The sequence below is a fragment of the Podarcis liolepis genome (genome assembly GCF_965112155.1).
Source record: "Podarcis liolepis genome assembly, chromosome: 1".
Classification (NCBI taxonomy): domain Eukaryota; kingdom Metazoa; phylum Chordata; class Lepidosauria; order Squamata; family Lacertidae; genus Podarcis; species Podarcis liolepis.
Genome location: NC_139554.1, coordinates 6059010 through 6086927, shown reverse-complemented (window position 1 = coordinate 6086927; position 27918 = coordinate 6059010). Strand labels below are relative to the sequence as shown.

The window sequence follows — 27918 nt, the reverse complement described above, 5'->3', positions numbered from 1 at the left end:
ACACAACAGAAATTCTGTTGCTTGCTTGCCGGTTGCAGTAGAAGCTACGTTTTAAAAAACAACATCGAATTCCTGGAGTTTCCAGGAGGAGCATCGAGTCCCGCCAGTTCCTAATAGGCGTGCGACTCTGTTTTCTACCTACCTCTATGCCAGCGGCTCTCTGAAAGGAAGAAGCCAGCCAATGAAAGAACGAGTGGCTGAGTTATCCGCTTCGGAGCCAATGAAAGAGCGAGTGACGGAATTCTCCACTTCGGGCCAATCAGTGGCCCTGGAGTGCGGCGGTGGGCGTGGAAAAGAGAGACGCGGCCCGAAAGAAGAAGGCGGGGCCGACGTTGTTGTTTCCTCCCCCCACCAAAGCGCGCTTGAGCAAGCGAGCCTCCAATTGGTGGGCAAAGCAGCCAATGGGCGGCCTGCATTCTGACGCCGGAGACCAATCAGCGGCGGGGACTATAATATTTGAATCTGAGGAGAGCCGAGAGGCGGTTCGGGGGTCGACGCTGGAGCCGGTAGGCCGCGTTTGGTGAGTTGAGCGGGCGGCCGTGGGGAATGAGAAGGCCCCATAAATTGGGGGGGGGGCGGGTGAGAGAAGGGACTGAGGGGGTGGAGGACCGGTCCCTCGGCGGTTCCTTCGTCGACTTATGAGTGGGGAAGCTTCGGCCGAACGTTAGTCCTCCTTCGCGGAGCGTGTCTGCGGAACTCCCTGCCACAAGATAGACGCCCACTTGGACGGCTTTCACAGTGAGGGTTGGGAAGATTCGCGGAGGCTGCTATCGCGGCTGCTCTCCAACGAGCGCGCTGTCCTCTGAATAATTCCGGGATATTAGGTGCCCTGCGATGCCAATCCTTCTCGGAGTAGACCCATTGGAGTCAATGGCCACGAAGGCTCTGCTCTGCCTCCGCAGCTGGGAGGAAGCAAATGCTTGTGGGTGTCGGTTGGTGGGAACCACAAGTGGGATTCCCAACTGGGGTACCTAGTCGGCCACTGTGAGATCTAGATGCTGGGCCCCCTTTGGCCTGATCCTGCAGCAGGGGACTTACTTGTTCTTGTTGTTTAGTCGTGTCCGACTCTTCGTGACCCCCTGGACCAGAGCACGCCAGGCACTCCTTACTTCAACTGCCTCCCGCAGTTTGGTCAGACTCATGCTGGTAGCTTCGAGAACACTGTCCCACCATCTCGTCCTCTGTCGTCCCCTTCTCCTCCATCTTTCCCAACATCAGGGTCTTTTCCAGGGAGTCTTCTCTTCTCATGAGGTGGCCAAAGTCTTGGAGTCTCAGCTTCAGGATCTGTCCTTCCAGTGAGCACTCAGGGCTGATTTCCTTCAGAATGGAGAGGTTGGATCTTCTCGCAGTCCATGGGACTCTCCAGAGTCTCCTCCAGCACCAGAATTCAAAAGCATCCATTCTTCGGCTATCCGCCTTCTTGATGGTCCAGCTCTCACTTCCATACATAGGGAACTTACCACTATGTGTTAAATTTGCAAACCACCCCCATTCAAATATCTCAGGACATGGGTAGGCAAACTAGGGGCCAGATCTGGCCCAGTCGCCTTCTAAATCCGGCCCACGGACGGTTCAGGAATCCATGTTTTTCCATGAGTAGAATGTGTCCTTTTATTTAAAATGCACCTCTGGGTTATTTGTGGAGCATAGAAATTCGTTCATCTTTTTTTCAAACTATAGTCTGGCCCCCCACAAGGTCTGAGGGACAGTGGACTGCCCCCCTGCTGAAAAAGTTTGCTGACCCCTGCATCAGGACGCTGTTTCATAACATTACATTCTTCCTAATTGCACATCCTCAAGTAGCCACTTCCTCTGCATGCAGGGATATTGTAGTTTTCTCTGTCTGGTCGATTTACAAGGAATTGCAAGTGGGGAAAGGTGCTGTTGCGCTCAAATCATAGAATCATAGAGTTGGAAGAGACCACAAGGGCCATCGAGTCCAACCCCCTGCCAAGCAGGAAACACCATCAGAGCACTCCTGACATAGGGTTGTCAAGCCTCTGCTTAAAGACCTCCAAAGAAGGAAGAAGAAGAAGAAGAGGAGGAGTTTGGATTTGATATCCCGCCTTTCACTCCCTTTAAGGAGTCTCAAAGTGGCTAACATTCTCCTTTCCCTTCCTCCCCCACAACAAACACTCTGTGAGGTGAGTGGGGCTGAGAGATTTCAAAGAAGTGTGACTGGCCCAAGGTCACCCAGCAGCTGCATGTGGAGGAGCGGAGACGCGAATTCGGTTCCCCAGATTATGAGACTACCGCTCTTAACCACTACACCACACTGGCTCACCAGGAGACTCCACCACACTCCTTGGCAGCAAATTCCACTGTCGAACAGCTCTTACTGTCAGGAAGTTCTTCCTAATGTTTAGGTGGAATCTTCTTTCTTGTAGTTTGGATCCATTGCTCCGTGTCCGCTTCTCTGGAGCAGCAGAAAACAACCTTTCTCCCTCCTCTATGTGACATCCTTTTATATATTTGAACATGGCTATCATATCACCCCTTAACCTCTTCTCCAGGCTAAACATGCCCAGCTCCCTTAGCCGTTCCTCATAAGGCATCGTTTCCAGGCCTTTGACCATTTTGGTTGCCCTCCTCTGGACACGTTCCAGTTTGTCAGTGTCCTTCTTGAACTGTGGTGCCCAGAACTGGACTGCCCAGAATCCTGCTTAAGGGTTCCCCATTGGGGCACCTCATTGTCCCCTGTGAGAACTGGATGCTAGACTAGGCTCTTCCTGTATATTGAGCTATACAAGACTCCTATTTCAGGCAAAGCAGGCAGTTGTTGTTTTTTTTTTTTTTTTGTTTAGCCGTGTCCGACTCTTCGTGACCCCCTGGACCAGAGCACGCCAGGCCCTCCTGTCTTCCACTGCCCCCCGCAGTTTGGTCAAACTCATCTTCGTAGCTTCGAGAACACTATCCCACCATCTCGTCCTCTGTTGTCCCCTTCTTCTTGTGCCCTCCATCTTTCCCAACATCAGGGTCTTTTCCAGGGAGTCTTCTCTTCTCATGAGGTGGCCAAAGTCTTGGAGCCTCAGCTTCACGATCTGTCCTTCCAGTGAGCACTCAGGGCTGATTTCCTTCAGAATGGATATGTTTGATCTTCTTGCAGTCCATGGGACTCCAGAGTCTCCTCCAGCACCATAATTCAAAAGTATCAATTCTTCGGTGATCAGCCTTCTTCATGGTCCAGCTCTCACTTCCATACATCACTACTGTTGTGAAGTAGGGTGCCACAAAAGGGCGGGCATCCATAGCCTATAATCTTTCTCACTTCACAGGTAGAAAACAGCAGGATGGCTTCCACTTTTGCTGCTCGGTACAGAAAGGACCTAAGTACGGAGGCCTTGAAGACAAAACTTGCCCACCGAAAGTCCATTTCCCAAAAGGAGAGCAGACACAAGGAATTTAATAAAGGCAGGCAGTTTGGACTCATTGATGTCAACACACAGGCATCAAGAAATGGTGAGCCTTCACTGCTGGAGGAGTCAGGTGAAGGATACTTCCTAAGGAGCAGCACAAAGTCAAGTAAGTAAAGACTTGCAACTCGTGTTTGACAAAGCACTGGTTTTTAGACTCTGTCATTGTAGAATTTCCTACACCTACAAAGTTAATGTGCTACAGAGGCCTTATTAACAAAACAGAAACTGATAAATTACCAAGTTCAGACGTCGCCCACCCCAGAATTCCTAAGGCACCCAAATGTTAAGATGTTAAGTTAGAGGTGAACAGTGGGAGAGGCTCATTTGCTGATGATAGTAGATTATTTATCAGAGTGGTTAAAACAAAAAGATTGTGAAGAGCTCCAAAAAGATCTCTTGAAAGTGGGCGAACAGGCAATAAAATGGCAGGTGCAATTCAATGTAAACAAGTGTAAAGTGATTCATGTAGTGGCAGATAATACTAATTTTGCATATTTGATCCTCTGGACTGAAATGACAATGAATGACCAGGAATGAGACCTTGGGGTAATAGTGGATAGGTAGATGAATATGGCTGCCTCCAATTTAGGTCCCTTTTGGAAGTAAATCATATTGAAATCTATGAGATGTTTTGATGTAAACACAGATGTGATTGGACTGTTAATTCCTCTGAAGTTATTCTGATGGGATCTAAAGTTATTTTTGCTTCCCATGTAGGCCAGAAATCAAGTGCTTCAGCTAAGTCTCGCGAACAGGAGCGTTTGGAAATGCTCCAGCGTTACAAAGCTGAGAAAGAACTACGGAAGTTAAAAGAGCAGAGAAAGCCTGTATTTAAATGTGGGCAATTCAAACCAGAGGCACCCGGCTTCCTTTCAAAACCATCAAATATACCGGTGCTCAGCAAGCCAAGGGAGACTGTAACAAAAGCAGCAAGTGTGGTACGTGTACTTAACTCTCCTGTGTTTCTTTTCCATGTTGTTGGGTTGTCCTAGTTTGTCCAAACCAGAGTTGAATATTATAGTTTGAAATAGGTTCTGATTTTGGAGGGGTGGTATGCCTTACGTGGACCAGAAAAAAAGGGATTGGTGGGTAGTGGTTAAGGAAGGAAGGAATCAGCCTGATTCACAATGGGCACTCTAATAATTGATGTGTGTTATGTGTAATTGTGGTGCTGACAGTCACTTGTGTTCCATTATTAAAGTCAAGGGCATTCAGAGCAGGGGTTTGCCAGGGTAGGCTGTTTTGAATAAGATTGTCCCCTGAAGCAGGATAAGGAAAGTACATAAGTTCTCATTTCAAGTACTTCCATCAGGGAAAAAATAAGATACAGTGGTGCCTCGCAAGACGAAAAGAATCCGTTCCGTGAGTCTCTTCGTCTGGCGGTTTTTTCGTCTTGCGAAGCAAGCCCATTAGCGGATTTGCGCTATTAGCGGCTTAGCGGATCAGCTGATAAGCAGCTTAGCGGCTTGGGAAAAAGGGGGAAAAAACCGCAGGAACTCGCAAGACATTTTCGTCTTGTGAAGCAAGCCCATAGGAAATTCGTTTTGCGAAGCACCTCCAAAACGGAAAACCCTTTCGTCTAGCGGGTTTTCCGTCTTGCGAGGCATTTGCCTTGCGGGGCACCACTGTATGCATGCAACCTTCTAATGTGACTTGGGCTGTGCACACATTACTGGCTTTAAGCACAACTAGGCCATTCTTTCAGTTTGAAAACTGGTGTGTTTTTTAGGGGGGAAGGGAAGTGCATCAAAGCACAATATTTCAAAGGAAATGACAGGATAGATCTGGAGTGTAGCTAACATTGTGTGTATACCACTTCCCAAACCAGCAGTTTGAGCACACTGGGTGTAGGGTAAATGGTACTGTGTACACAGGTTTTCACCTCAAAGTAGATAAATGTACCTTGTAAGAACAAATTTGAGCATGGGGTTTGCCCTGGGGTTTGCTGGTCACAGAGGTATGCTGATAGGTATGTTATAGAAAAATGGGGGGGTGGCTTTTGCCGCCCAACTCCCCAAGGTTCTGAGTCCCCTAAGTCCATAATCCATCAGAGACAAATGGATGGAGGCAGGATGCAGTGAAAGCAAGGCAAGTCTTTATTTTTCTGTTCCAACAAAGTTCCCTCCCCTCCTGGTAAGGAGGTAAGAGAGAACAAGAATAAAATGTGCAGGAACCTTTAAAGACTTTTGAAATTGTCCAACCCCTTCAGTAGAGACCACCCTAAAAGCATCATGCATACATCATAGAAGGTGGTGGTCTGTCACATAAATTTGAGCGAGTTGCTTTTTTCGTGTCTGTCAGGATACCTGATTATGGTCACTGATTTTGGACAGCCTGGCCATTCTTTCATATGGTTGGCTACTCTGGTTAGGAGGTGCAAATACAGGTTGTGTTTTTTTTAAAAAAATGTTTCTTGGTTTAAAATTTAATAGGAAATGTGTGTTTCTGGGGGTGATGTGTGCTTACTCTATCTGTTGGGTATTCCTAGGAAACGCGGTTAACAAGGTCAAAGGTGAAGAACCAACTGCAAGAATCAATCAGACCACCAGCTAGACCACCGCAATCAGTGGTTTGTCTTACATTTTTATTCTTTTACATGTGGTTTGAACAGAAAAATGAGCTGCTAGAACTATGGCAGCTTGGTAATAAACCAGGGGTGGGTAGTCTTTATTGTTGGTGTTGTTATTTATTTATTTTTCCATATGGGGTTAGGTTTGTGTGTTATGTGTTTGCAGCTTGAAATTAAGGGTCATAGCCAACTCAAAAAGTTTTGTAGCTTTGCAAATGTTTTATGTTAATTTGAGCCCTTATAAAAATTTAATAATGGCAAAGTAAATCCTAATCTACCTATATATGTTTGGCCAGAATATTTGCAAGTGGGCTTATTTGCAAAAATAGATGTAAGGTTCGTATAACTGAGGTAATTGTCTTATTGGGAATTAAAGGAAGGCCCTGTAGAAGTAAATGGATGGTAATCTCTCTCTCTCTCTCTCTCTCTCTCTCTCTCTCTCTCTCTCTCTCTCTCTGTGTGTGTGTGTGTGTGTGTGTGTGTCTCACACAGTAACAAAGTTATGCATTTATGAAACCCTGACTCCATTTCTCTCTCTAGATGGTACCTAGCAAGGGCTCCACTCCGCAAACAGCTCAGCATAACCAGAGGCAGATCTACGTAGACAAACCCTCCAAAGAGAGGAAAGGTATGCATCGTCATCCAAACACTGCAGGATTGCCCCAGACCTTTTGGGGCTACTATATGTGTGAGTTTCTGGATAGCGTAGTGCGAAAGCACTGCTCCTGGAGCTCTGAGTTCAAGTCTTCCATTGAACTCCTGGATATGCAAAGCAATGTGGCTGCAGTTGGAATTGGTTGCATTTGTTAATCGTATGAGTGTGACTCCCAACAGCCACGCACAGAAATCTATTGGCTCCCACGGCAGGTCCTGTCCAGTTATCAGGTCTTCTGTGAATTAATGCCACGTACAGCCTCTGCTAAAACGCAGTGGGACTTGATTCTGAGTAGGTTGTGCTGTTGACGTCTTGCATCCAGAATGTGAAACGTTTTAAGGAGTACATATCATCTCTTTCTCTCTCCTCCACCTTCAGGGGTTCAGCCTTCAACTTCCACAACTGCTGCAAGAAGAGCTACAAGGGCCACCGCTGCTGCTCTGACCAAAATACCACAGATATCTCGGCCCGCTGTGAGCGCAGGTGAGTGAGGTAGTAAATAGCTGTGGACTGGGGAGTGAAACGTCAAGCAATGCATATAGCGACAACTCTGCATTTTCTTCTTGGCCCAAATTGAACTTTCAACATGTTTTTTTTCCTCCAGGAACATAGGAGGCTGCCTCATACTGAGTCAGCCGTTGGTCCATCTAGCTCAATAGTCTGTACACTGACTGGAAGCAGCGCTCTAAATATTACTGCTGTAGTAATGCTCCGGCCACGCGCCCCTCCCTCACCTGTCCTTACCATCCAGCTGGGTCAGGTTCAGAGAAACAGCGGCCGGCAGCATATACTTTTTATAGGACAAAACGCATCAAAAGGGTAGTTGCTGCCACCACTCCCTTGTACCAGGGCACCAGAAAATGTAACTCAAGGGAGAAAGTTATGCTTCCTAGTTACCGGCTGCCCTGCCCTGCAAGTTACTTTCACAAAAATACAGGCAGAAATTCAACAGGTAGTGCGAAACTGATTGGTCAGGCTTCTGGACTCAGACTTCCCCCCAGAATGGCACACAGGACAAGGAAAGTTCTCTTTTTAAAATTTATTTAAAAAAAAAAAACAGGTTTAAGCATACTTTTAAAAGTAGGCACATTCTCTTATACAGTTCAAACAGAAAACAATAACGTGGTAAAGTATAGCTAGCTAACATACTTACAAATGAGAACAAAGGCAAAGTTAGTGTAATTTCAAAGTCCTCAATGGAATCTGCATCTCAAGGACAGAAAAGATCTTCATTACAAAGACCCACAGGCAGGACGACTATCAGCAAGGTGGTAAGCTGACAGAGGGGCGGGTTGCAGAGTGCACCCCGGCTACTTTCTCAGAGTCTTTATTTCTAAAACTCACTTGGAAACAGAACTCCGATCCAATCAAAATTCTTGATGATGTTTAAATTCACCAGTGGTCAGCTAATTGACTAATAACTTAACTTGAGACAGCTGAGCTTGTTATTGTTAATTCTCAGGAACTTGGATCAAAAGGTTCCTCCTTATTTTCAGAGACTCACCAGATACCCATTCTCAGAGTGATTAGGGTTGATAACTCATTCACACCCAGACAGCTTTGTTAAGTACCAGGTGCTAGAATACCACTAATCACTTGAAGAGTTTCTTTTTGCAGATGCCCACGCTAAGGATTCTCACTCCCCTAGACAGCAAGTCTCCACTTAAAGCAACAAGAACGCATTCCCCATAAATCTTTTGGTCTCCCCACAATGCTTTGCTTCTTCACTCCAACTGACCTTCTCAAATATCTGGGATGTGTCCCCATAGAAAGCTTTTGAGAAACTTCTCTGACTTGTCCTTCCTTGTTTTGATGAGCTTTTCAGAACCTTGCAGCTTTTCTTGTTTTAGGTTTTCCGCCGCAGAAAAGGGAAGCAAGTAACAGCAAGCAGCAGCAGAGAGGGGTCAGAAATGCAAAGGCAACAGTAAGTGTCTTGGCTTTTCCTAGTGTTTCACACACTGCAACCTTCATATCAATAATCTCTACAGCCCTGTTTGTTAGATTGCTGTTATCAACATGTAATGGGGGAAAGATTAAGAATCTTGAGCAGGGTTCAGGGACTGGGTGGCTCTCCATACGTCAATGGACTTCGCTTCTCATTAGCCAACATTTCCAATGTTATTTGCTTTTCTAGTTCTCCTATCTGCATGCATATTTCTAGAAGTGTTATGATGATGGAAAGAGTGTGAGTGTGTGTGTCGCCCTTATAATGCATTTAGGGTGACATGTTGTCTGCTCCTTACTGGCTGAGAAAAGTCCATATCATTCAAGAAAAACAAATAAACCTTTATGTCCTGTTACAGGTGTTGAGTGGCATGAAAGAGAATCATTCAGTGGAGCCTCTGATCTCCCAAATCCCTATGGCTACAGCCGCAAAGCTGAAAAAAGAAAACCTGGAGAAAGAAAACCTTCCAGCCCCTATCATCCTGGCTCCTGCACCACAAAGGAGAGAGCGCTCATTTGCCCCTCAGAATTTTGTGTTCAAGCCTCTGGAGGGTTTGACCGCCTACAAAGTCAAGCCAATGTCCCCTTCCAAGGCAGATGTATTCCTGTCACCCAATCTTTGCTGGAGCCCTGCAGAGACCACCAGGTAATGGGCTACCATAGGGTCCGCTGATGAGATAAGGAGTTGCCCTAATGTTTTTGTAACATCTCTCTGACGTCGGCAAAAATTGTCCTTTTTAGAATTTAAAAATTGGTACTTCCAGCTCCGAAGGTTTTACTATGAATTGCTGTGGACTTTAGCCACTCTTGATGTGCATCATTTGATAGAACCGTGAGATCTGGGAAGTCCTTTAGAGTTGACACCTTGACTCAGGCCAATATTATGAAGGCTCAGATCCAGTGTTCAGATTTCCTGAGTGATCTGAATATTTGCAAGCCTGACTTCATTAAAAATATCAGTGGAAAGCTGCCTGCTGTTTATTTTGAAGTAGCTGTGGCAAATGAGTGCACTGCCTTCACCCAGTCAAAATGCCATGTAAGAGAAGCAGCCCCCCCAATTCCTTCCCTTGCAGGAGAGTTTCTGTGCTATGTCATTAATGGAACTTAAACTGCCTAAATGCTTTAATGTTCTGTCAATTCAGATGCTTGCCTAATAATAATAATTAATAATAATATATTTACCCTGCCCATCTGGCTGGGTTTCCCCAGCCGCTCTAGGTGGCTTCCAACAAAAGATTGTGGTGCCTCACAAGACAAAAAGAATCCGTTCTGTGATTCGTCTAGCGGTTTTTTCGTCTTGCGAAGCAAGCCCATTGACGGATTAGCACTATTAGCGGCTTTTATCGGCTTATCGGATCAGCTGATAAGTGGCTTAGCGGCTTAGAAAAAGGGGGGGAGGAAAAAACCCCCACCGGAACTCACAAGACATTTTCGTCTTGCGAAGCAAGCCCATAGGAGATTCGTTTTGCGAAGCACCTCCAAAACGGAAAACTCTTTCGTCTAGCGAGTTTTCCGTCTTGTGAGGCATTCGTCTTGCGGGGCACCACTGTACATGTAAAACATAATGCCAAGTAAATTATTATTTTTCCTAGCCAAGTCGCTGGAGAAGGTGCTCTGGAAGCTTTGCCACAGGACTGTGGGCTTAAACAGAAGGTCTCTAGCCCAGGAATGACAAAGGCAGATCTTCAGGAACATCCATCTGTACTTGAATTTCCAGATGCTAACACAGGTGGGTCTGGTGGGGTGGGGGGGAGAGCGCTTTTGTAGCACAGTTGCTAACTTTCAGCCAAGTCCCATATTCCCCTTTGAACTCACAACTGGTCCTAGTCAAGTTGCCCTTCTCCCAACCCCTCCACCTGCAAGGCCAACCTGCCTTATAGGGCTGTTGTAAGGCTTTCCTAAGCTTTCGATCTGTTCATATGGAATATGTATCCTGCTTCATAGCCCCACAAGGCTTTCAAAGCAGCTAATGAAAGTCTCAAATTTAGGAACAGGAATTGCATGCTGTTCATGTGATGTCCACCCGAAATACTTCAGACTTTGTAAAACACAATTAAAATGCTAAACCTACTTTTAAGATTGTGCCATTTAGTGGACTGAAGCTCAAGTTGATTTATCATTGCGGCTGAGACTGGAGAGTGATACAGTCTTGAATTGTAAGTTGTTGCAACTTCCTCTATCCTCCAATAGCACCTATTCAGGTTACAGAATGCACTAACCGAGAAATAGTACCTCGGGTTAAGAACTTTGCCCCAGGATAAGAACAGAAATTGTGTGGCAGCAGCGCAGCAGCAGCAGGAAGCCCCATTAGCTAAAGTGGTACCTCAGGTTAAGAACAATTTCAGGTTAAGAACGGACTTCTGGAATGAATTAAATTCTTAACCCGAGGTACCACTGTATTACGGTTTTATGGATATACAGTATAAGTTTAAACTTGATAAGTCGTCAAAAGGCAGGCAATTCGTTCAACCAGGCGGACTGACAGAGTTATATTGCGGCATGATTTTTTTCCTGTACTTTTTACAGTGTTCTGCAGTTTTCTCTGTAAAAATATCCTTCATCTTTCAGAATGTGTAACTAAAGAAACAATGGATGCGACTCCCTTTGAAAAGCAGATCAATCCACAGAAAGTGGATCTGCCAGCCAGCGATTCATCCGACCCAGCTGGAGAGCCACAACACAATGTGCCCTATTTCAGGTTTGTACAAAAGGGCAGAGGGGTCCAGACTGATGCACTTGGGAGCGTGACTGAAGAGAACACTGGCTGATGGAACACTCTCTTGATGGGTAGTCCCTCTGCTTTGTGTGAGATTCACTTTGCCATCAAAGTAACTGCAGAGCTAAATGCTTGACCCAGTAAAAGGCGCTTTAGTTAGCTGCTCTCTTCCCTTTGAGCTGCAGTGTCTCTAAAGCTCCTTTTTAGCCCATTGATCTGGCACACTTTCCCTCTCACTCAGCTCAGAGCCCATTGACACCTCAAACACATCTGAACTCTTAAATGGAGGGGTAGGCTCAGTTGGCATTGGGAAAGCCCTCCACAGATGTTTTGCGACTTAATACAACAGCATGAGAACTTATTAATCATCCAAGGAGATAATCTCTCTCCCAGATTTATCATTATTATTTCTCTAAAACCATTTTATGCTCTCCGTCGTTAGTACAATACTCAATAAATGCAGCAATATCTATAACGGAATTAAATGCACAGTCATACTAGCGGGGCCTCAAATGGTAAATAAGCTTTTGAGGACCATTTTATCCTCACAACAATCATGTAAAGTTGGTTAGGCTGAGAGACCAAGGTCATGTGTGATGTTGTGGATGGTTGGTTAGGCCAGGGCCTGGCAAGACTGGGCTCAGATCCTTACCTGGACACACAACTCCCGGGATGACTTCAAGGCAGTCACCCTCCTTCAGTGAAACCTCCCAACGCAGGGCACATTGCGAGGAAGAAGCGGGGAACCCCTAGGGATGCCACCTGAAGCTCTGCTGCTGAAGGGTGGAATGCAAATGCAAATTACTTTAAAGGGCTGGGAATTGGAGCAAAGTTTGTGTGAAGCCCACCCTGTCTCCAGTATTGCCACGTACAGTGGTACCTCTGGGTGCAAATGGGATCCGTTCTGGAGGGTGGGTCAAGTTTTGCCGCATGCGCGTGACGTCATTTTGAGCGTCTGTGCGAGCAGCGAAACCCGGACGTAACGCGCTCCATTACTTCCGGGTCGCTGCGGAGTGAAACATGAAAATGCTCAGCCTGAAGCACATTTAACGCGAGGTATGACTGTACTCAGGGACGCGGGTGGCGCTGTGGGCTAAACCACAGAGCCTAGGGCTTGCCAATCAGAAGGTCGGCGATTCGAAACCCCGCGACGGAGTGAGCTCCCGTTGCTCATTCCTTCTCCTCCCCACCTAGCAGTTCGAAAGCACATCAAAGTGCAAGTAGATAAATAGGTACTGCTCCGGTGGGAAGGTAAACAGCATTTCTGTGTGCTGCTCTGGTTCGCCAGAAGCGGCTTAGTCATGCTGGCCACATAACCCAGAAGCTGTCTGCGGACAAACACCGGCTCCCTCGGCCTATAGAGCGAGATGAGCGCGCAACCCCAGAGTCGGTCACAACTGGACCTAATGGTCAGGAGTCCCTTTACCTTTACCTTTTATGACTGTACTCATTCTGTCTGTGTGCTTCTCTTTTAAAGAAACCTCCTTCGGTGCGAGGCAGAGAGACTGGCATCACATTGCCTTGAGTGGGATGGAGCAGCTGAGGCGGATATTCCAGAGGATGGTAAGTGAAGAAGCTGAAGGAGGAGTTGCAAAATTGCTGTCCTGGATGGAACAGTTTGCTCGCGTCTGTTGGCCCGAGTGGCTTTGGCCTTGACACTCCCAAGCTACACAAGTGAGATTTGTACGAATTAGGCTTCTTAAATGTCTCATCAAACACTTTATTATACATAATGAAATATTCATTTCCACAGTCAAAGATCTTGTCCGTACCACTGTTGGGCAAACCAGGCTGCTGATAGCTGAGAGATTCAAGCAGTTTGAAGGGCTGGTGGATAACTGTGAGTTCAGACGCGGAGAAAAGGAAACAACCTGTGATGATCTGGATGGATTCTGGGATATGGTGAACTTCCAAGTAAGATCTCTGTTTTTTAAAGCTTGTCTCATATTCAGGTGGTTCTTCAAGAGTACATTGTCATCCCACAACTTCAATACAGGACATTTATCCTTCCCACTTGCATTGTGTGCAAATCAGCTTTGGGAAGCTGTTTCATGATTTCTGCATGTTTAGCCCTTTGTCTTTTACCCTGTAAGTTTCTTGGGCATTTAGGGCTCTTTGTCTTGTTTTTCAAAGAATGCATCCAAGTGAAGTTTTAAATTTAAGTCACTTGGGGACCTTTTAAGTAACAAGCAACATTAATCAGTTTAATAAATAAGACTAATTGAGCTGGTTAGTCCTACCGTTGTTGTTTCTCATTGCTTTTGGTTTTCTGAATATAGGTAGAAGATGTAAAGAAAAAATTTGAGAACTTGAGGAAACTCCAGGAGAATGGATGGCAAATGGCAGACGATGTCCAGGCCAAGAGACCCCTCAAGGTATGAGAGGCTTCTGTAATTCTGCTCTTGGGTTGTCAGTCTAACAGGATTACCAAAAGACAGACTTTCCCAAAGCAACTCTAGGAGGTTGCTAAAAAACCCCCACAAATACTTCTCTCACTTTTTGGAGTAGATCTTCACTAGGCCTCTAGGCAGGAAACCAACCTTTTCTCTCTAGGGTAACTGTCACGTAGCCTCAGCAGCTGCGACTGAAACAATCACAGACTTCACTCACATCGCTGACCCATGTATCCTTTGTGCTGTATTTTGGTTTGTAAGCTCATTGGGGATCATGTTTTTGTTTCGTCCAACCAAAAAGTGGCCCATGCCATCCCCCATCATCCCCTTGCTGACCAACAGGGCAGGGTGGGAGACTGGGCACTCTGACCAGAGTCGGGAGGGGGAGCCCTGTGCGGTTCTTTGAATTTGTGCGCACACACAGTTCGAATAGTATAAGGTGCCAGAGAGAGATGCTTTTTTTTTTTTTTTTTTTTTTGCATTTTAAAAATTTTTATTAATCTTTCCATATATATACATTAAATCCGTGTTTCATACATCTCATTCTTTTGGACTTCCTTCAACGTCCTTGACATTCATTCGTATTTATCTCTTTATAACGCATTCCAATCTTTCGTACTGCCATTAGTACCATCTTTCAGACATTGTTTTCCATAAGCAATACTTCTTAGTGTTTTACAGTGCCTCTTTAAATCCTACTAGCGTTGTGTTTACTAAACATTTGTTCTCCAGATAATCCGCAAATTTTCCCCAGTCATCTATAAATTTTTGATCCTTCATATATCTAATTTTCCCTGTTAATTTATCTAACTCCGCATATTCCGTCAATTTTAATCTCCACTCTGTTAACGTTGGGCTTTCTTCCTGCTTCCACTTCTGCGCCACCACGATTCTAGCTGCTGTCACCGCATATTGGAAGATTTTACAATCCTTTCTTTTAATATCTTTTCCGACCATACCTAATAGAAAAGCTTCGGGTTTCTTTACAAATGTGTAGCTTAATATCTTTTTGATTTCATTATAGACTTCGTCCCAGAAGCTTTTAACCTTCCCACATTCCCACCATTGGTGATAGAACGTCCCTTCTTTTTGTCTACATTTCCAACATTTGTTATCTGTTTTATACATCTTGGCTAGTTTAACGGGTGTTATATACCACCTATATAACATTTTTAACATATTCTCCCTTAACAGTACACATGCTGTAAATTTTATATTCACTCTCCACAATTTTTCCCAATTCTCCAATTGAATATCATAACCGAGGTCCTTTGCCCACTGAGTCATCACTTTTTTGACTTTCTCATCTTTCATGTTCCATTCTAACAGTATTTATACATACTTGACAGATTTTTCCGATCACAGTTTATTATCTCTCTCTGAAATTTCGATGTCTTTTCATCGTAGCCCCTCTCTTTCACTTCTTTTTTAAATATCTCATTTATCTGGTAGTAACTCAGCCAGTCGTATGTATATCTTTTTACCTGGTCGTATGGTTTAATTTTCCACTTCCCTCCTTCCTTCAATACCATTTCTTCGTACCTACCCCATTTTTTCCCCATATTGACTTTCTTTACACTTATTAACTCCACTGGTGATAACCAGTGTGGGGTTTTTGGTTCTAGTATGTTCTTATATCTATTCCAAACTTCTATCAAAGGTCCCTTAAAGATATGGCTACAAAATCCCTTATGTACTTTTATCTTATCTCTCCACAAATAGGCATGCCATCCAAATTTGTTCTTATACCCTTCTAAATCCAATAACTCTGTATCCTCCAACTTTATCCACTCTTTAATCCAGCAAAGGCATGCCGCTTCGTAGTACAGTCTCATGTCTGGCAGGGCGAAGCCCCCTCTTTCAGTGGTATCTGTTAATATCTTAAACTTAATTCTGGGCTTCTTTCCTTCCCAGACAAATCTAGAAATCACCCTTTGCCATTCTTTAAAGTTTTTTGTGCCCTTTATTATCGGGATTGTTTGGAATAGAAAAAGCATTTTGGGGAGTACCATCATTTTGACCATGGACACTCTACCCTAGAGTGATAATTTCATCCTTGCCCAAATCTCCAGATTTTTCTTAATTTCATTCCACACTGGGATATAATTATTTTGGTATAGGTCAATATTTTTATTGGTAAGCCAGAGTCCTAAATATTTAACTTTTTTAACTACTTCAATTCCCGTTTGTTCCTGTAATAATTCTATCTTGTCTTGGTCTAAGTTTTTAACGATCATCTTTGTCTTATTCTTATTTAGTTTGAATCCAGCTAACTTCCCGAATTCCTCCATCTCCTCCAGAATTCCCTTTAAGCTGTTTATAGGATCTTCTACCGTTAATACCACGTCATCAGCATATGCTTTAACTTTGTATTCGTTTGAACCTAATGATATTCCCTTAATTTGTTTGTTTTGCCTTATTGTATTTAGCAGAACCTCCAACACCACTATAAAGAGCAGCGGAGAGAGCGGGCAGCCCTGTCTTGTCCCTTTAGATATTTTTATATCTTCTGTTATGGCATTATTTATTATCAGCTTCGCTTTCTGTTCGGTGTATATTGCTTTTATCCCATTCCAAAATTCTTGACCCACTTCCATAATTTCTAAATTTCTCAGCATGAAGTCCCAGGTGACGTTATCGAAGGCTTTCTCCGCGTCAATAAAAATCAGACTAGCTGGCTTATCAATTCTGTCCGATAAATATTCTATTATATTAATTATGCCTCTTGTGTTGTTTTTTATTTGCCTTCCCGGTAGAAAACCCGCTTGGTCCTCATGCATTATCTTCACTAATATTTTTTTAAACCTTTTTGCTAAAATTCCCGCAAAAATCTTATAATCTGTATTTAATAAGGAAATGGGTCTATAATTTTTTACTTGGGTTGGGTCAGTATCTTGTTTTGGAATTATTGTGATAAGTGCCTCCTTCCAGGTGCTTGGGATCTCTTTTTCCTTTAGGGTCTTATTCATCACCTCAACTAACGGAACCGTCAATATATCTTTCATTTCTTTATAGTAGCTCGCAGTAAACCCATCTGGGCCCGGGGCTTTACCTCTTTTCAGTTCCTTTATCACTTCCTCTGCTTCCTCTCTGGAAATGGGGGCATTTAACATTTCTCTTTGCTCTATCGAAATCTTCCTTACCATTTTCTCTTTTAAATATCTCTCTATTTTCCTATTGTTGTTTCTATCCTTATTCCTGTATAGTTGCTCATAAAACTCCGCAAATCCTCTTCTAATCCCTTTTGGTTCAGTTATCTCTTCTCCGTTTATTTGTATTTTGTTTATTGTGTTTTGTTCCTTTCTCTTTTTGACTTGCCACGCAAGCCACTTTCCTGGCTTATTAGCAAATTCAAAATTTCTCTGTCTTAATCTTTTGATGTTCCACTCAACCTCCTTATTTATCAACATTGCAAATTGGGTTTGGAGGGATTTTATTTCCTGCAATATCCTTTCATTATTTGGTTTTTTAATTAGTTTTTGTTCACAATCCATAATCTGTCTCAAAATCTCCTTAGTTCCTTAGTTAGGTGTTACTCTGTAACCTTTCTGTTTCCTCTCCTTCTTCCTCCTCTTCTTCTTCTTCTAGTTCTCCTCTACTTTGTTCTTCCTCTTCACCTAACTCTAAATCCTCCCTCAATCTAGATCTACCTTCTGCACCCTTCTCCTCTTCCTCTCCCACTTGGAGCTCTTTATATCTTCTTGTGAATTTTCCTATTTCTTCGGGACTAGTCAATCTTCTTTTAACACCTTTATAGAAGAAAAAGACCCCTTCCGGAAATTCCCATCGGAAGTCAATTCTATTCTTTTTAAGTAGTTGAACTAGTGGTTTATACGATTCCCTCCGTTTAAGCAACCTTATGGGGATGTCTTTAAATAAAATAATATAATGCCCATCGATGTATAATCTTTTTTCCCTGTTTCTTTGCAAAACCAAATTTCTCATCTCTCTGTCTTTAAATGTAACTAAACAGTCCCCTGGATATTTCCTGGCTTTATTTGTTTTAATTTTCATTCTATACGCATTTATGATTGTTCTAGCCACATCTTCCTCTTCCACTTCCATCCACTGTGCTATTTCCTTCACTAATCTTTCTTTTATATTCTCGTTTTGTACTTCTGGAATTTGTCTCAATCTTAAGTTAGTCTCCCTCTGTTTTAGATCGTTCATTGCGATGGAGTCTTTAATTTCTTCCTGTATTTTGTTTAACTCTACTATCTCATTTCTCAATCTTTCCTCCTCTCGCTTCATCTCTTTCATTTCCTGCTTTGTCTTTTTTAGTCCCTCGTCCACTCTTTTTGAAACCTCTTTAATCTGTCCTTTTAGCTCGCTTACTGTCTCTTCAATCTTTTTGTCCATTTTTCCGATTTTGTTATCCACCTGTTCCAATTTTGTTTCCAGATTTTTTTCGCTTTGTTTTATTTCTGCGAACATCCTCAGTATTTCTGTCCTAAATTCTGTTTCTTGTTTTGAAGCTCTCCTATCAGTTGGGGTACCTCCCTCTGCCCCTTTCTTCTGCGTATGTGACATTGTCCTTAAACCTTGGGAATTCCTTTTATGCCGAAAAAAAAAATATATGTAAATGTATTCCTTATAGTTAAACTATTCAGCTTTCAATTAGCCCCCAAGAGGTCTTAGTCCCTCGGGATAGTATAAACCTTCTTAAATTTAACCACTTGAAATAGTCACTTGAAGTAACAGAGTCTGTTTCCCCAACCGAAAAAAAAAATAAATAAAAAGAAAACTATCCCTCCCCTCCAGAGATTTTAAAGAGGTTAGTTAGGTCCACCAACCAGATTCTGATTACACTCTTCCCGCCTCAATTCAGACTCTTCCACCCACTCTTTAACAACCACTTTAACAACCACTTAGCCTGTGAGAGTCTGAATCTCCAGTTAATCTTTTCCAAAGTTTAGGTGCAATGCTTAATTTAGTCCAGCAGGGGGAGTCCGTTCTTAAGCAGAGTTCTTAAGTGTATAGAGAGTTAGTCAATTAGTCTTTCCTGTTTGTGGTTTCACGCTGTTCACACTGTTCTTCCCCCGTTCCTGCCTCTTTCCGTGACCCAAATGTTAAGTCCAAAAAAGATAGAGAAAGTATAACAAACGTAGCAGATAAAGAAAGCTCCCAAACAGCGATACAATAGCAAACGTGATTCCAAATGTCCAAAGAGTAGTCTTCCCTACTCCCGGAGTTTTCTTATAAACCACTTGGCGTAACGTCTCACAGGAGTCTTAGTCAAAGTCCTCTTAACAGTAATCTCCTTTTGTCTTTTTTTTATGTAGATTGCTCTTTGTAGTTCTGTGTCTCCGTTACCATGACGACTAAGTTTTTTTTCTAGTACCGCATTTCTCTGCCCTCCCTCGATTGTTTCCCTTTCCCCTCTACAGTGGGAGAGGGTCTAATTTCAAAGTGAGTCAGTGGGGGAGGGACGGACAATGTAACCACTAGCAGTAACTTACTTTCTCCTTCGGCTCTGCAAACCACACTGCGTCTTTTCCCGCTGAAGACAAGCTAACGCTGAACTCGGCTGTTTCTCTTTCTTCTCAGATACTTCCTTAGGCTCTCCCCTTTGCAATTTCCAGCACTCTTTCTGCGTATCTGAGTTTCTTTGTATCGAGGGCAAGGCGCTTAGCCTGCAGGCTCGAGGCTTCGCTAATTCGCCGCTGTAATGGCTGCCCAAATTGCCGTCTCTCGTTCCGTCGCTCTCTTCGCCTTTATACAAAGGCTACCTGACGACCAGACGAGTGACACCTTCGCACTGCTGGGCACCAAGACCTCTGGATACCCTCCAGAGGGTTAGCGGGAGTTTTGTCGCCCTCAAAAACTCCCAATTCGGCCGAAAAGCTAGAGCTCTCTCCGGAGAGACAAACCCTGGCCTGCAACCGGATCCGCGCCCGCCGGAAGTCCGCCAGAGAGAGATGCTTGCTAAGTAAGAGTGATCTGTAAGACTTGCAACCTCCAGGTCATGGCCTTTGGCAAGCCCCCTGCTCTCAGTATGCGGTGGTGGTGGTAATAACACTGGTCAACCTTCAGGAGAGCCAGTGTGGTGTAGTGGTTAAGAGCGGTAGTCTCGTAATCTGGGGAACCGGGTTCGCGTCTCCGCTCCTCCACATGCAGCTGCTGGGTGACCTTGGGCCAGTCACACTTCTTTGAAGTCTCTCAGCCCCACTCACCTCACAGAGTGTTTGTTGTGGGGGAGGAAGGGAAAGGAGAATGTGAGCCACTTTGAGACTCCTGAAGGGGAGTGAAAGGCGGGATATCAAATCCAAACTCTTCTTCTTCATCGGAGATAATGTGAAGTACACTGCTTGAAATGTGTTCTAGAGAAGTAAATCAAAGAGTGCCTTTAGGAGAAAAAGTCAGGGTTCCATCTGCACACTTTTAGCTTTAATTCCTGCATTGCAGGGGGTTGGACTAGATCACACTTGGGGTCCCTTCCAACAATTCTGTGAATCTAACCTGCGATTTTGCTGTTTCTGTAGTGAGTGGAGTCCATGTCATTCTATAGTTCACCACTAGAGGGCTCTATATCCCAGTGGCACTTTTGTCAACCTGGGGGCCCTGCAAATATTTTGGAACTACAACTCTCATCAGCCCCTGTCAGCACAGCTGGGCTGGCACAGGCTAATGGGAGTTGTAGTCTGAAACATTTGGAGGTCCTCGGGTTGGTGAAGGTTGGTCCCACAGGATAATAGGCCAGCTGTATTTGGCTAGCCCTAAAGTTACTGTAGGACACGGGTGGCACTGTGGGTTAAACCACAGAGCCTAGGACTAGCCGATCAGAAAGTCGGCGGTTTGAATCCCCGCGATGGGGTGAGCTCCCGTTGCTCGGTCCCTGCTCCTGCCAACCTAGCAGTTTGAAAGCACATCAAAGTGCAAGTAGATAAATAGGTACCACTCCGGCGGGAAGGTAAACGGCATTTCCATGCGCTGCTCTGGTTCGCCAGAAGAGGCTTAGTCATGCTGGCCACATGACCTGGAAGCTGTATGCCGGCTCCCTCGGCCAATAAAGCGAGATGAGCGCCGCAATCCTAGAGTCGGCCATGACTGGACCTAATGGTCAGGGGTCCCCTTTACCTTTAAAGTTACTGTGCCAGCTAGTTCCAAAGTTTGCAATCATAAGTTTGCAGGACTTAAGCTGCAACCATTACTGAAAAAGCCAGGTCTGGACGCAGCAGATTTGTAGCAACTGTTGCCTGGTCACAAATGCTTCCTTTCTGTGGTAGATAATTGAGAGGGCTGTGGCGGAGCAGCTATTGACATTCCTGGATTCAGGCCAGTCTGGTTTCAGGCTTCGGCTGAGATTTGAATTGGCACTTCCCTGGCTGCTGTGGGAGGCATGGGGAACCTTTAGTTCTTCACGTGTTGCTTAAATTCATCTCCCACTAGCCCCAGCAAGCACGGCAGGGTAATTCATCTACATCCGGAAGGCTGAAGGGTCCTGCACTGTGCCAGTTTTCTGTCTGAGCTCTTAGAAGGTGGGGAGAACATGCTGTCCTGCCTTTTGTCTTTCAGAAGAAGGCAGCCCCTCAAAGGGCAACCAAAGCAGGGGGTGGCTCTGTTGAAAGAAGAGCAGCCCGAAAGCGCCTTGCAGCGATAAAGGCAGCCGTGAAGAACAAGATGAAAGCAGAAGGGCTGATGGTGGAAGTGGCAGGTCAAGAAACCCCAAAGGAAGTGGAGAAAGTGACGTTCGATGGAGGGTTTTTCAAAATTGAATCACCCAGGCCCTTCCCAGGTCAGTGTTGGAGCAGTTCCTTCTGTGAGTGAATTTGGGCGTGAAGGGGAAGCTTCTTTGCTGCAGGGGGCACCTCTGGAAGTCTAGTGCGCTTCTAGTGAGCATGCCTTACTCAGTTACTGGGAATGAGGAGCATGGAGGTGATGGTGAAGCAGGTCTCTCTTTAGAAAAGGAATAGTAGGTAGGGGAACCATGAATTTATCTCCCCAGCCTCTACCCCAGACCAAATGTTTTGGTTATACATACCGTGAGCTAAGAGGCAGTGTGTGTTCTTCCTGTTCTCCATAGACATACACACCCACCACACAGCACAAAGGTTTATTGAAACAACTCCAAAAGTGAGAAGACTCAGACCTCTCCTTTAATTGGGCCCCGTAGCCAGTGAGGATTTCACTCTGTACTCTGTGCCTGTTAAAGTTCCTAGCTCATTTTCCAGGGCATTTACATACAAAGGATATTCTTCAGCAATCCCATTGAGAAGTTTTCAGGGTATGAATGGTGGAAGCCATCTCCTAGTTTTCTGAGTGGACACAGCTGGCACACCAGTCCAAACAGGAAGGGAGACTGGAGCCAATCTTCCGCCATCCCCTATGTCAGATTTAAGCAGTTTCTATATGTTTCAGGACACAGGGCAATTCTGAAGAATTCAGATTTTCTATTGACATGCATGACATCCTAATAGAATATCCATTGATTTATTCCTCCTCTCTCCACTGCACAGGCAGGACTCCTCAATCTACAAGCAGGGCTTCCAGGCGGATGACTCCAAGATCTGCCAACAGGGCCCTGCTTCAGAGCTGTGCAGATACCTGTGTTGTAAGGCTAGGCACACCAACCACGTCCAACGCCATTCCTCCCCCTTCGGATCCGAGTGCGGTGTTGGAACCTGCCAGAACTGACCTCTGCTGCATTTCTGAACAATGGTATGCAGTTGCCCTGAATGTGAGCCCTTTTCGGCTGGTGCAGAAATGACTGTCTGTGTTAGTGAGATCCAGATGAATCACCTCGTCAGTGGCTATTTCCAGATCTTTTCCGGGGTCAGGAATCTGTGGACCTCCGGATATGGCTGACCTACAGCTCCCACCAATGTGATCAACAGTCAGGGATAATGGGAACTGTAGTCCAGCATCATCTGGCCACAGCCTCCCCCTTCCCTGGACAAGGAAAACACAGTGTTTTGCACAGTAAATGGCAAACATTATTTTGGGTGTTCACACACAAAGCATGAAAGGGGTCCGCTTTCCATTTGTCCCCACCACAGTTATTCTGTCTTGGTGAATAGAGGCGCCATTCAGGCCCAAGGTTTATGAAGGCTGGTGCTGTTGAGCAGGTTAGTTGCAGCTGCTGGGTGCAATCCACACTGAGCTAGAGGATTGGAACACCAAAGTTGAAACCCTCATTTGCTCTTGCCACCTCTTGGGGCACAACCAAGACCTGCTCTCTTCCTGCACCACAGCGCTCTGCTCAAGACCTCTGCCTTCTTTTCCCTGTGCCAGATGATTGGTTGTATGGCTTGGAGTCGAATGGTCATTGGAAGCTGTTCATTTTAACTCCTGCTGAAAATGCCCTTGCGGAGAGCACAACTTAAAAACTCGCTGCCTTCCTCTCCCATCTCACTTCCCTCCGGCAAAAATGCATAACCCAATTTGTGTTGGCCACGGGTACAGCTCTGTCACCTCAGTCTCTTCCAGTGCTGAACACAGCTTTGTAATATTTTGTTCCAGCTGTAGGAAAGATGCAATTGGGGCAGGGGGTGGGATCCTGCTGCTGGCATATTTGCCTGGGAGAAGCAGCTTCTCATTTCAGACAAGTGCTTCTCTGTGCTAATTCACGCTGTAAACTTTGCCCTTGTAATTGTTCGTCCAGTATCTTGGACGTAAACTGAGAGGGAGAATTTGGGCCGCCCTTGTCAGCTGTCATTCACACCCATGCACACCTTCCCCCAAGATGAACGTTTTAAAAACCTAACATGCAAGTTTCTGACTGATGATGAACACGTGTGGTCTCCCCCCAGTGACATCCAAGCTGCGGAGGAACCCTGTGCTGCAGCAGAAGACATGGCGAAAGAAGCTGCTGTAAGTTGTATCGTCTGTGTTGAATGTGTGCCTGTCCTGAAAGTTCAGAATGGCCCCCTTCTCATTCTGCTCCTTGAAATCTCTCTCTCTTCCTTCTTGAACTCTTAGGATGTACAAACAACCACTTGTGACAGCGGATCACCCTTGTGTGATATGGATGACTTGATTTCTACCGATTCTCAGGGCCTGGAAGGTTCCATTGATAAAATAGAAGTTCCAGAAGCTGCAGAAGAGGTGAAACAGACGATTGCAGATCTGGGCGAACAGGATGTTCTTTCATGGAGTCCCAAGGAGGATTCCCAGCCTGAAGGAACCTGCTCCCAGGCTGAAGAGCTGCCCACGCCAGAATGTCAAACAGGTAGATTTCCATGGGGCTTTTTAGGCAGCGGGAAGAACCTCTGGCTGAGGTCCATGTATTATTCTGTGATGACGTGAACAGTTCGGAATTTGAATTCAAGGAGCTGCTTGTATCTCACTCACCACATTGTGTTTTTGGTGCACTTTAAAGACTAACAAATGCATTGTGGCATATAATCTTCTATGGAGGTTGCAGCCTGCGTGATCAGCTGCTTTAAGCTGTAGATGGAAGGAGGAATTCAGCACAGGCCTGTAACAAATGCTGTTTGGAGGCTCTCTTAACCCCACTGAGCCAATATGGGGGCCCGTGGGAGACGAGGGGGAACCCCAGTCGCTCTAGACCTTGCAAGGGCTAACAGGGTTTGTTCAGTCTGGCCCAGAACCTTTAGGCTGCCACCCCAGGCTTGTTTTTCAGGAAAAGGAAGTCTCATTGTGAACAGCGTGGCAGACTTCCAAGTTCACATGTTAAGCATTGGGGGTGGGTGTCTCGTTGCTCCTATATTCTCACCCTGCTGACACTTCCTTGTGTTTGACTACTATATCTTGAAATGAAGATATTTCCTGTTTGTTACAGGCAACTCCCCATTTGTGCAGGGGTTGCATTCCGAGTCATTATGCGCTTGAGTGAAATTGCATAGAATCAGAACACCCGTTGAAAAAGCCTCAAAACACTGTGTTTTGCCCCCTTTGGTGACGCTTTCGTGTCACCTCTGGGTTCAGCACTGTGTGCGCATGTGCAGTTGTTCACACATCAGACATGTCCCCAACAGTCACTGCCTGTGCTGGTTTTGAGATGGGACAGTGGTGAGTCCCTGTTGTCATTCATGAACCATGGGTACTTGGTAATAAGATGTGTATCCTCAAACCTTATTGGCACAGCCCACTAGAAACCCTCTCCCTACATATTATTGAACCAGACCTAAGTTAGGTTAAAAAGCCCACCGGAAATATATCCTTATTTTCCAGGTTCTCTTCTCGGTGACTTCTCCAGCGACGCTGCAGTGCTTGAACTCCAGGTATGTTTGTTTGAAAAAGAACTAATTGGGTTGGGTGGACTTCTAAAGACTAGCAACTGTAACATTTCTCCAATTACTGCGACAAATCTGATGCCATGGTTTCCTGTTAAATATATATACCATATTCTTCTGTGTATAACACCCCTTATTTTGGGGGACTCAAATTTATGAAAATGGGGGAAGATGACCCCCGTGTATAAGACGACCCCCATTTTTTAACATTCTTTTAGAGTAAAAAAACCCTAGTCTTATACATGGAGATTATGCATAATGCAGATGTGCCATAAGGAGGCTGCATCGAGTTGCAAAGGACTCCAGCTGTCTGGTGCAATGAAGTCAGGCTTATGTCAAGAAGCCCTTTCTCTTTTACCTCCCCCCCCCAAAAAAAACCCAACTCCTTAGAAATCAGTAACAAATGGGCATAGATTATTAGGAAAGTGCAGCCGTGGGCTCGTCAGAGCAACTGAGCATGAACACATCTCCTCACCGGATCCTTTTCTCAGAGTGAAAATTTCTCTGGATGGCATTCTATCCAGCTTCTTGACTCTTTATTTGAAAAGCACTTGACAGCTTCATGAAGACAAATGGCCAGGTCCCTGCCCCAAAGCAGCCTAGAATCTAAATTCAACAATTGGGGGTGGGGTGGGGAATGTTAAGTAAATGCAGTTTACTTCCCCTCCTGTAGCTGGCTTCACAGTTTTCCCCACATTGTGATTTTTTTGTATAGCGCGTGCATGCACACACGATTCACAATATATTGCCAGGTCAAAAGTTATGAAACCGATATCACAATCTGGACTTCAAACCAGTTTTGGACAATACAATGATATATCACTCAGCCTTATTTGTCACCTTCATTACTTTGGCAGATCAAAAGCCTAGGGGAAAGTTAGGGTAACTAACTTCTCTTAAGGCTGGGCAATGAGGCAATTCAGCGTATTACGTTCTTCTAATCCACACGGGAACTACTTCTGCTTATGACAAGCAACTGTAACGCTACTGCTGCCGTTTATGATAACTATCTATCTGTCAGATGGTATCTCTAAATTCGGTGGGAGGATCCTTGATCTCCCTTTTAGTCTGTTTGCTGCTCTAACCAGTTAGGTCACTTTTTTGAAAGCCCTGGAGGCAGTTGCTGTTAAGCAAGAAGCCTCTGAGTCACTTCTGCTAAGGAAGCCGTTCATTGCATGCATGCATGCAAGTGTGAAGTGGGTGTAAGGCACGCAGCAATGAAAAGAGCTTGGATGCTGTTTGTGAAAGCACTTGTCAGTCTTTTATCACTTGGCTATTATTGAGAGGGACGCGGGTGGCGCTGTGGGTAAAACCTCAGTGCCTAGGACTTGCCGTATGGTCAGCGATTCGGATCCCCGCGGCAGGGTGAGCTCCCGTCGTTCGGTCCCAGCTCCTGCCCACCTAGCAGTTCAAAAGCACCCCTAAGTGCAAGTAGATAAATAGGTACCGCTTTATAGCGGGAAGGTAAACAGCGTTTCCGTATGCTGTGCTGGTGCTGGCTCGCCAGAGCAGCTTCGTCACGCTGGCCACGTGACCCGGAAGTGTCTCCGTACAGTGCTGGCCCCCGGCCTCTTAAGTGAGATGGGCGCACAACCCTAGAGTCGGGCACGACTGGCCCGTACGGGCAGGGGTACCTTTACCTTTATTATTGAGAGGAGGCAGATGAATGTATATTTTGTCTTGAAATAAGAGGGGAAGTGCAGGTCATAGAATTGTAGAGTTAGAAAGGGACCGAAAGGAGTAACCCCTTGCAGTGTAGGAATCACAGTTAAAGCATCAGGTGACCATCCAGCCTCTGCTTAAAAACTTTGAATGATGGAGAGCTCATCACTTTCTGAGAGAGTCCATTATGCTGTCAAACTGCTTTTGCTGCCATAAAGTTTCTTCCTAAAGCAGGAGAGCAGATTTCTAGCCTCCTTCCAAAAGTTTGAATTTTTCAGCAGTGTACAACATGCACCTGATTTCCATGGACATGATTTATTTACTGCTTTCCTGTCTATATTATATTATATAACCTTCCTTATTTGTTCCCCACAGCCCAGCCTGGATGAAAGCCTTTTCGTCACTCCGAGGAACCAGGCGGAGAAATTTGTGGCTAACCCAAGCAACGACCTCATTGTTTTCTCTCCACTTACTTAATCAGAAGGGGCAGAATAAGATTGATTTTTATTTACAAACCGGGGTGGGTGGGGGAGTGGGTAAAAGGAAATTTACTGTGGTTTTTTCTGTTTTTAAGTACTCCTATTAAATGTTTATTAAAGTTTGGTCTGTGTCTTCTGAGTTGCCTTTCAGTATCATCTGTGTGGGTTCTTTAACATCTTTCCTCATCCATAATCCCTCTTCCCTCCCAAAATCAACTATGATCCAGAACTGTGTTGGGGGAAATCTATTTCTGTTTCAGCTCAGGCCTGTCCTGTATTGTAACAAGCCGGGCGGGGAGTATTCTGTGCTGTATGCAGCGGTGGGAAAAGAATAAAACAAAATGCCTCTGGCTAATCTGGGCCAGGAAAATGTGTGACCTGCACAGTTCATGTGAATAAGAAAGCTCTGTGGGTTGTTGCTTTTTAACCTAGTTTATGCTGTGATTTGCCAGATTCGATTGGAGGACATTCTGTTCACAGGATTATGCCTTCCTCTGCCTGTCACCTCCACTTCTAGGGAGGAAGATCACAGCCTCTTGTGGTTCTATAAGAGGAAGTTAAGGAATGGGTTTCTGTGCAGTCAGTCTAAAACGGGACCCAAAATCCCCATTTTCCTTCTCCAAGGGAGCATTTCTAAAATTCATTAACGAGTTCTTGAGCCAATGTATAAACAGAAGCCCAGCTGTATAAACAAGCCCTCTCCTTTATCAGTCCGTGACGGCAATGGATGGCCTTGCCAGTTCCAAAGTAAAGCAGGGAGGGCACATCTGGGTCTTAACTTACATCCTAACCACAATGACGCACAGACTTTGTCAGGTCTGACAAGAGACCCGGGAACGGCGCCAGGAGTGCTCTTATAGTTGGCGACCTTCTTGCCCCAAGATAAGAG

General features: G+C 45.0%; 1 protein-coding gene across 1 annotated transcript; it reads left to right on the top strand.

Annotated features, from left to right (window-relative positions):
• Positions 1–417: 417 nt before the first annotated feature.
• On the top strand, positions 418–27152 carry DLGAP5 (DLG associated protein 5). The gene is made up of 19 exons (XM_083514763.1): positions 418–520; positions 3276–3522; positions 4134–4354; positions 5905–5985; positions 6526–6613; positions 7019–7123; positions 8491–8564; positions 8944–9230; positions 10177–10313; positions 11153–11282; positions 12778–12863; positions 13054–13214; positions 13580–13675; positions 21209–21428; positions 22150–22351; positions 23443–23503; positions 23612–23861; positions 24827–24876; positions 26926–27152. Exons 2-19 carry the CDS (start codon positions 3291–3293, stop codon positions 27025–27027), a joined length of 2583 nt encoding a protein of 860 aa, XP_083370889.1. The 5' UTR covers positions 418–520; positions 3276–3290; the 3' UTR covers positions 27028–27152.
• Positions 27153–27918: the final 766 nt, after the last annotated feature.

Bases quoted from the DNA above. Each gene is read 5' to 3' on its own strand.
- DLGAP5 (XM_083514763.1), top strand. From the start codon at position 3,291: ATGGCTTCCACTTTTGCTGCTCGGTACAGAAAGGACCTAAGTACGGAG. The intron at 6,614-7,018 runs GTATGCATCGTC...CTCCACCTTCAG, and splicing joins ACCCTCCAAAGAGAGGAAAG to GGGTTCAGCCTTCAACTTCC. The intron at 11,283-12,777 runs GTTTGTACAAAA...TCTCTTTTAAAG, and splicing joins CACAATGTGCCCTATTTCAG to AAACCTCCTTCGGTGCGAGG.